Raw genomic sequence first — 9,978 nt, 5'->3', positions numbered from 1 at the left:
TCACATGGAGTTCGCGCCTGTCAAAATATGCCATTCTCATGTTGCCTACTATGGAGGCTAGAGTGCACCAGTTTGTGCAGGGCCTTATCCCCTTTCTTATCAATGAGGCCGCTACAGCTGCCTTGAATTCGGATATGAACTATGGGAAAATGGTAGAATTTTCTCAAGCTACAGAGGACCACAAGTTGAAGAACAGAAGGGAGCGAGAGGGTACCAGCAAGGCTCGGTCGGCGGGCATCTTTGGGGAGTCATTTGGTGGGGGGAGATCGGCTTTCTGGGGAGGGTCATTAGGGCCAACCCAGTCTCATGCTCAATCTTCAGCCAGTGCACCACCAGCGAGGCACAGTCAGCAGCAGGGGAGTCGCTTCTGACCCAATCAAGGAAGCAGGGGACCCCACCATCAGGGCCGATCAGGAGGGAGGTTCCTGCAGCAGCGGAGGCCCCCATGCCCTAGGTGCGGGAAGATGCACTCGGGGATCTACTACATAGACTTACCTATATGTTACGGGTGCGGACTAAGGGGTGATATTCAGAGGGAGTGGCGTTCATCCCGCCAGGGTGCGGGCAGGGGCACAACACAACCATCTAGTTCTGCAGCTGCTACATTTTCAGCACCCCCTCCAGCTCGAGGCCCTCCAGCACCAGCAGGGCGTGGTGCAGCTAGGGGTGGTGCACAGAGTTTAGGAGGACCCAACCATTTCTATCCTATGAGCGGTTGCCAGAATGCAGAGTCTTCTCCAGATTTCGTCATGGGTATATTGACTGTCGAAACTCATGATATATATGCTCTTATTGATCCCGGTTCCACCTTGTCCTATGTTACCCCTTTTGTTGCTATGGAATTTTGGATAGAACCGGAACAGCTTCTTGAGTCGTTCTATGTATCTACTCCGGTTGGCAAGTCTATTGTGGCTGCACTGGTTCATAGGGGTTGTGTTGTCACGGTGCGTGGTTAGGACACCGTGGCCGATCTCATTGTATTGGGGATGGTTGATTTTGATGTAATATGGGAATGGATTGGCTTTATTCATGTTTTGCTAAGCTCGACTACCGAACTAGAACTGTGAGGTTTGAATTTCCAAGTAAGCTAGTTGTTGAGTAGAAGGGGGATAATGTGGTGCCAAAGGGTAGGTTTATTTCTTACCTTAAGGCCACAAAGATGATTAACAAGGAGTGTATTTACCACTTGGTTCGGGTTACGGACACCGATGCTGAGGCACCTACACTCGAGTCAGTGCCAATTGTGAATGAATTTCCGGAGGTCTTTCTTGATGAGCTCCCTGGGGTTCCGCCAGACAGGGAGATTGATTTTGGGATTGATGTGATGCCAGGCACGCAGCCTATATCTATTCCGCCCTACAGAATGGCACCGAAAAGATTGAAAGAACTAAAGGAACAGTTGAAGGATTTGTTGGAGAAGGGTTTCATCGGACCGAGTGTGTCGCCATGGGGCGCACCGGTTCTTTTCATGAGGAAGAAAGATGGATCACTAAGGATGTGTATTGACTACCGGCAACTCAACAAAGTCACAATCAAAAACAAATACCCACTACCAAGAATAGATAATTTATTTGATTAGTTATAGGGTGCTAAATACTATTCCAAAATTGATTTATGATCCGGGTATCACCAATGGAAGATCAGGGAGCAGGATATTCCGAAAACAGATTTTAGGACCCGTTATGGGCATTTTGAATTTCTGGTGATGTCTTTTGGGCTAAAAAATGCCCCAACAGCTTTCATGGATCTTATGAATCGGGTTTTCAAGCTTTTCCTCGACTCCTTTGTGATAGTGTTCATTGACGATATTCTTGTGTATTCACGAGGTCGGGAGGACCAAGCTGATTATCTCAGGGCAGTGTTGCATACTCTTCATCAGCACCAATTCTATGCAAAATTTTCAAAGTGTGAATTTTGGCTCAAATTTGTCACATTCTTGGGTCATGTTTTCTCTAAAGAAGGAATCAAGGTTGATCCTCAAAAGATTTCAGCAGTAAAGAATTGGCCTAGACCTACAATGCCCACCGAGATTCGCAGTTTCTTGGGCTTAGCAGGGTATTACAGGAAGTTTGTGGAGGGGTTCTCTACTCTTGCCTCTCCATTGACTAAATTGACTCAGAAAGCAGTTAAGTTCCAATGGTCCGATGCCTGTGACATGAGCTTCCAGGATTTGAAATCGAGATTGACTACAGCGCCGGTGTTGACCTTGCCAGAGGGTACAAATGAATTTGTGGTATATTGTGATGCTTCAAGAATTGGACTTGGGTGTGTGTTAATGCAACACGGAAAAGTTATAGCATATGCTTCTAGGCAACTCAAGAATAATAAAAAAAATTATCCAACACATGTCTTAGAACTTGCGGCGGTGGTTTTTGCATTGAAAATTTGGCGTCACTATTTGTATGGGGTCCATGTGGATGTATTCACAGACCACAAGAGTCTTCAATATATTTTCAAACAAAAGGAGCTAAATTTGAGGCAGAGAAGATGGCTTGAGTTACTCAAGGATTACGACATTGATATTCTATGTCACCCGTGGAAAGCCAATGTCGTGGCGGATGCTCTTAGCCGGAAATCTATGGGTACTTTAGCATACTTGATGGTATATCAAAGGCCATTGGCCAGGGAAGTCCATCGATTGGCTAGTTTGGGAGTTCTTCTTACGGACTCTAATGAAGGAGGGGTAATTGTGCAAAATAGGGTTGAATCATCGCTTGTTGTGGAAGTGCAAGAGAAGCAATTCAACGATCCATTTTTGTGCAATTGAAGGAGGGGATTCAAAAACATAAGACTACGAATTTTGCTCTTAGCATGGATGATGATACACTAAGGTACCAAGGGAGACTATGTGTTCCGAATGTAGATGGTCTGCGGGAATGAATCATGACCGAGGCTCACGCTTCTAGGTATTCCGTTCATCCAGGTTCTACGAAGATGTATCACGATTTCAAGGAAGTCTATTGGTGGAATGACATGAAAAGGAATGTGGAGAACGTTGTGGCAAGGTGTCCGAACTGTCAGCAAGTGAAGGCCGAACATCAATGGCCTAGTGGGTTGGCATAGAACATAGAAATTCCAATGTCGAAGTGGGAGATGATTAATATAGGTTTTGTGGTAGGATTACCATGCACTACGCGCAAGTTTGACTCAATTTGGGTGATCGTGGACCGACTCATGAAATCAGCACACTTCTTGCCAGTTAAATCTACCAACACAGCGGAACAATATGCTCAGTTGTATATCAAGAAAATAGTTAGGCTACATGGCACTCCAGTTTCTATCATTTCGGATCGAGGGGCTCAGTTCACGGCCAATTTTTGGAGGAAATTTCAGCAAGGTTTGGGTACTCAGGTGAATCTTAGTACAACTTTCTATCCACGGACTGACGGGCAAGTAGAGCAGACTATTCAGACTCTCGATGACATGTTGTTTGCTTGTGTTCTTGATTTCAAGGGTAGCTGGGATGATAATTTGCCACTCATAGAGTTTGCTTATAACAACAGCTTTTATGCAAGTATCCAGATGGCACCATTTGAGGCATTATATGGTAGGAGATGTAGATATCCCATTGGGTGGTTCAAGATTGGGGAAGCAGAGTTGATAGGGTCAGACCTTGTACATCACGCTATGGAAAAAGTTAAGATCATAAAGGAGCGGTTTAAAACTGCTCATGCAGTCAAAAATCCTATTCGGATGTTCGTCGCAGAAACTTGGAGTTGAAAGAATATGATTGGGTATTCTTGAAGGTTTCCCCCATGAAGGTTATTATGCGGTTTGGGAAAAAGGGAAATTGAGTCCGAGTTATGTCGGGCCATACAAAATCATTCAGGGAATTGGTGAGGTGGCGTACAAGCTTGAGCTACCACCTGAGATGTCATTAGTACACCCGGTGTTTCATGTGTCTATGTTGAAGAAAGTAGTTGGAGATCCGTCACTCATTGTTCCGGTTGAGATCATTGAGGTTAATAAAGAATTTTCATATGAAGAGATTCTAGTTGCCTTTCTTGATAGGCAAATCCAAAAGTTGAGGAATGAAGAAATTGCCTCCGTGAAAGTGTTATGGCAAAACTAGCAGGTTGAAGAGGCCACGTGGGAGGCCGAGGAAGAGATGAAAAAGAAGTATCCTCACTTGTTTGAATAGTTGTGTAATCCTTTCCTTTATGAACCTGTCGCCTAAGAATTTTGTATCACTTGTTTAGCTAATGTAAAGATGCTCCTTTTGATTATATGTTGTTTACATGAGGCCACGGTTGGTGGGGTTATGAGTTATGCTAGGTCGTTAGGTTCTATACATGTTTGTAAGATGTGTGCTGGGGCTCTCTGACAGGTGGATAGGCGTAGTTACAAATGAAACTCTGGGGAAATTTTTTAAAATTTCGGGAGTTAGTCAAATTTGGGGCTGCTGGTGTGTCGTATGAGAACTGAGTTGCATAAGATGCTAATAACAGATTTTTACCCTCATTCGAGGATGAATGATCCTATGTGGGGGAGAATGTAAGACCCCGTAACATTTTTGCAAAATATTGTTAATAATGTTTCGTGGTGCCGAATTGGTTTTACGTGTTGTGTGTATTATAGAAATTCTTCGCGTTGAGCTTGCGAGCCGCGGTTCAGACTTTTTGGGTTGAACAATGCATCGGAAAGTAAAGGAAAATGTTTGGCAGTGTTATGCGTTTCTGCGGTCCATTATGCGACCGCAGAATCACTCTGCGGACCTCATAATGGCCGTAGAGTGAGGCAGTTATTGGGCCAGTTTGGATGAGTTTTGCGGTCAACTATGCGACCGCATAACTGTTCTGTGGTTCATTATGCGACCACAGAACAGGTCTGCGAGCCGAATAGTGACCGCAGACACGGACAATTCTTTTTGGCTGTTTGGTCACCGATTATGCGACCGAGATGCGGTCCGCATATCAGTTATGCGATCGCAGAACTTGTTCCGGAGGTTCATTTTGGGGTTTTAAACCCGACCCTATTACGTTAAAACACACCCCATTGACCATTTTGAGCATATTTTCTGATATTCTTAGAGTGGGAGATAGGGTCCTAGAGGGAGAAGTGATCTTCATCAATTGTTCTTCAATTCTCACTTAAATCTTGAATATTATCAAGAGAGGAACCTAGGTCTTCTTCCTAAGAGGTAAGATTATATCATCCAAACTCTTTATTTCAAAGTGTAACTAGATTGGGCCATTAGGGAGGTAATTCACGGGGATGGGAGTGCTTACCTTGCATACATGTATCCTTGTAGTATGTGGGGAGATCGTGGGCTAATGATGGTAGAGAGTGGGTTGGGAAATGATGGAATCTTCCACAAAAGAGCCTTAAAACATTGATGCACACTTAGTGTTTGATAGTATGCTCAAATGAGCTAAAACCATGTTCTTCTTCCTAATTTTGGTTTAATTTTGTTATATTGCTAAAATAGATTGAAGTTGCTAATAGTCCGAAATATCTTAGAGTTTTAAGGAGCTCAATGGAGGTATGTTGGCTAAACCCCCTTCTTCTTAGAATCGAACCTCACGGTGATTATGTAATTGGAGTAAGACCTTGATCATTATAGAATTGGCGATTTCTAATGTATTTGTGTTGAAGCATGTAATTTCAATATTTATTCAAAATGCTTCATCATGTTATCTTGTCATTGAGGATGTGTTTAAAAATGTGGAATATGTGTTGGAAATGTTAAGACTTCATGTCAAGATCGAAATAAAGGTTGTTATGCCAAATTGTATGAAAAGCCTCTATGTGCTCAAGATTTCCAAATTGCTCATTACGTGAATTTAATGTCTTGAATAGGGAGCCTTATTGATTTTGATAATGATATTGAATGTGGAAAAGGGGTCTGGAACTATGAAATATGGCCAAGTGACAATAATAAATTTGTAATCGTAATCACTAGTGTCAATGAATCGAAAGTACATGAAAGAAGTACGATGTGAGATGATTGACTGAAAAAGGTAATATCTCAAATGACATGGCCTAGCCGATCGGGCCGAGATCAGACTATGTGTAAGAACACGGTGGAATTGTGAATGAAATTGTGGTAATATCTCCAATGATATTGACTAGTCGATCGGGCCGTGATCGGATGCTATGCTGCATACATGGTGGTACTATGCTGGAAAGTTATAATGAAATGGTGGTAATGCCTTAGATGAGGCATCCTAGCCGATCAGGCCGAGATCAGACTCCGTGTATGAATACGGGGGTATTGTGAATTGTGGGATAGTGGTGCTAAAGGTTACCCAACGTAGTATTATGGAAATTTTCTTGAAAATGTATATGATCCTTAACTTGTTGTTCTACTATTATTTGAAGCCCTTATTGAATTCTTGACTGTTCTTCTTGTATTATTATTCATTCTATTGAGTTAGTGTTTAGTTATACATACTAGTGTTATTCGACGGTACTAACGTCCCTTTTGCCGGGGGCGCTGCATCTTTAAATGGATGCAGGTGGTTACATAGAAGACAATGCGGATCGCAGATAGTGCTGCATCTTCTTTTCAGCAGACTCGGTAAGCCCCATTTCTTTCCGGGGTCATGTATTGCACCTTTTGTTTATATTATGGTCACCTTTTGAGGTATAGCCGGCGCGGCACCATCCTTACTCTTTTTTGTATCTTTAGAGGCTCCGTAGACACTATGTGGGTTGTATATGGGTGTTCAAAATGTTAAACAAGTTATGTTGTGTTTGATCACTTGTTCCACCTGATCTATAAGAATGTGTAGTTTGGAACTTAAAAGCGAAATGACTAATGAAATCATTTACATTGAATGAATGAGATTCCTACTATATAATTAATGAAATTACGTCTTTTCTTGATGATGGGTTAATTGGGTAGAAAGTATTTAACAGGCTTGCTCGACCGGGTTCACTCGGTTGAGCACCGATCGCGCTTCCCGAGGATGGGCGTGACATGGGCCAACCATACTTGCAACTCACGGGAACATTATGGAATTCGATTCTAAGAGGGAAGTTTAGCCAACATACCTTTCTTGAGTTTTCCATAGGTTAATACAACGTCCCAACAATTCTAGCAATATCAATCTATAGGAAGATAGTGAAAACTAGATAATAATTAGAAGGATTCTCATGATTTAACTCTCTTGGGAATTTAGTCAAATACCTATCAGCCAATTTCAACAAGAAACTACCCAAAGTAATTCAACAAGCCCACATACTCCCACCTAATGTCACATGCATGGCCTATCTCTGACTCCATAACTTACTTGAACACCTAACAATTGCATGAAGATTTTAGGACAAAGTCTTACCCGGGGAGACTTCCTCTCTCTCTATAAAGCACTCCCATCTCTCTAAAATATGTGCTTAACCCGGCCAAAATGAACCTAACATCATTTTATAAGAAATAGGGTCGGATTATAAAAATAGAAAATGGACCCTCCGAACTCAACTCTGCAGTCGCAAATTGGACCGCAGAATAGATATGCGGCCCGCAAAATGGACCGCAAAAGTGATGCCAAAAATTAGGCTGGCCTGGACCAGTCTACGGCCAGGTCTGCGGTCCGTAGACCAATTATGCGGCCGCAGAATGGACCATAGAATCACCCTCCAAAATGATTCATGCCAAATCTGCGATGGAAGTGCGGACCACAAAATGGATATGTGATCGCAGAATGGACCGCAAAATGACCTTAAAAATTCAACATTTTTTCTACTCAACTCTGCGACGAGTATGCGGTCCACAAAATGGATCTGTGGTCGCGAATCTAACTGCATAATTGCCTTCTTATGTCAAAAATTTCCACCAACTCCTCGATGCATTCTACAACCCAAAACGTTCGTACACATTAGTCAACCTCGGTGCCATAAAACCTAAATTTCTTGGCAAACATTTACAGGGCCTTACAAAGACATCCAATCACAACACCACCATGTGCGTGATATGGCGTCAAATCTCAGTCCGATTGGTTATGCCGTCTCACCACAATGTCGTGTGGGTCGACATCACCTTCCTACTAGCATCATCTCATCCTAATTAAGGGGAATAATCTCAACACATCGATCTCATCCCAATTAAGGTGAATAATCTCAACACATAAGTACGGGGATTTACCCCTCAATCACTCCTATACCGGCACATGTTGTTTTGGGGTTAGGTTATTTCAACCTACCCTTCCTCGGTGACTAACGATACTCCCAAAACATTTATCATATAAAGGAGTTAAAACTCATTTCATAATATTTCACACATCATTTCATTTCATTGGCCCTATTGGCCACAAGTAAAATTTTTATTCTTGGCACGATGCCCACATTTTATATCTCATACTCACTTCTTTTACTTTCAAGCATCATCATAGGTTATCAAGAATAAGAGCATTTTAAATCAAGACTTTAAGTATGTATATGAGCAATAGGAGTTTTAAGCACATTGAGTTTTTCTTCCAAATTTAGGCATAATAAACTTGCAATTGAAACATGAATTTAAATCATAGCATTTTGAAACATTGGTCATACTTGAATACATTCCCGAAGGAGAGAATAACATGATAGGGACAATTGGAACACATCCCTCTAGAACTTGGGTCAATCACACTTGAAACTAACGAGAACATCATGGAATTCAACTCTACAAGATACGTTTAGCCAACATACCTCACTGGTGCTTTCCTTAGATTACAACAACATTCTGAAACTTCTAGCGACTCCAATCAACTAGAGATATGACAAAGTTGAACCATAATTAGGAAGAGGTTCATGGGTTCAACTCACCTATGCGTTTCATCATGCACTAGATGTGCAAATTTGCTACAAGGTTCTCTTATAAGATTTTTTTTACCCCATAACCCATATCAACCAACAATTCATCTCGGGTAATTCAATGACCTCCAACACCCCTCTATCGAAACATGCATACTTCCCGACCCACTTAAACCCGAAACAAACTTACATGGATGGTGTAGGACAAGAACTTACCCAAATATGTGATGGCCTAGTCAGTGATTCCCTTGAATCTTCAAGATTGGGGCAATGATGATGAGCAAAGCACTTGGGGATTCCTCCTCTCACTCTAAAGCACTCCTTTCTCTCTAAAACAACCGTTTAAACCAGCCAGAATAACCCCCAGTCATTTTATAAAAATGAGGTCGGATAAAAATTTCTCAAGCATAAGCCTCCGAGCTGGGTCTACGATCGCATACCAAACCGCTAAAGAGACATGTGGTCCGCAAAGTGGACCGAAAAAATGGTCCCAAAAATTGGGCTGGTCGGTTCAGGTCTGCGGCCGTTCTATAGTCCGCAGAATAATTATGCTGTCTCATAACAGGCCGCGAAATCTCCCTCCAGAATTTTCTCATGTTGAATCTGCGATAAAAGTGCGATCCGCAAAATAATTATGGGGTCGCACAATGTACCACAAACTGACTTCCAAAAATTAGCTATGTTTATGTTGCAAACTATGGCGGATCTACGGTCCGCGGAGTAGTTCTGCAGCCGCATAATGGATCGTAGAAATGTCATATTCTACAAATATTATTCTTCCAACTCCCTAATGCATTGCACAACCCGAAAAGTCACACGTTAGCCTACCTCGGCACCACTAAACCCCGGGTTCTAGGTAAAATTTTATGGAGCCTTACATCTTCCCCTACTTAGGATCATTCATCCTCGAATGAGGAGTAGAGTCAGTCCGCCTTAAACGCCCAACATAACTCATCTCCTCTTTCACACCTCTCAAGCCCCCAAATTTTGGCTAACTCCAAAAAGTTTCAAATATTTCGGCAGAGTTTCCCCTGTAATTGGGCCTATCCACCTATTAGAGAATCCCATAAATCAATACTAATAACATATTTATAATCCAACGACCTAACATAGTATTAAAACAATACCAACCATGACCTCGTAAGCATTATATTACCAAAAAGGGACATTTTAAACAAAATTGTACAAGTTGAACATAATTTATAGAAAGTAAGCTCTTAACCATTCTTTCCAAACACAACTACTTAG

General features: G+C 42.0%; 1 protein-coding gene across 1 annotated transcript; it reads left to right on the top strand.

Annotated features, from left to right (window-relative positions):
* The first annotated feature begins 464 nt into the window (after positions 1-464).
* Positions 465-2,767, top strand: LOC138893963 (uncharacterized). The gene is made up of 3 exons (XM_070178634.1): positions 465-944; positions 2,120-2,233; positions 2,465-2,767. Exons 1-3 carry the CDS (start codon positions 465-467, stop codon positions 2,765-2,767), a joined length of 897 nt encoding a protein of 298 aa, XP_070034735.1.
* Positions 2,768-9,978: the final 7,211 nt, after the last annotated feature.

The sequence above is a fragment of the Nicotiana tomentosiformis genome, chromosome 6 (genome assembly GCF_000390325.3).
Source record: "Nicotiana tomentosiformis chromosome 6, ASM39032v3, whole genome shotgun sequence".
NCBI lineage: Eukaryota > Viridiplantae > Streptophyta > Magnoliopsida > Solanales > Solanaceae > Nicotiana > Nicotiana tomentosiformis.
This window is presented reverse-complemented; position numbering and strand designations above follow the sequence as displayed.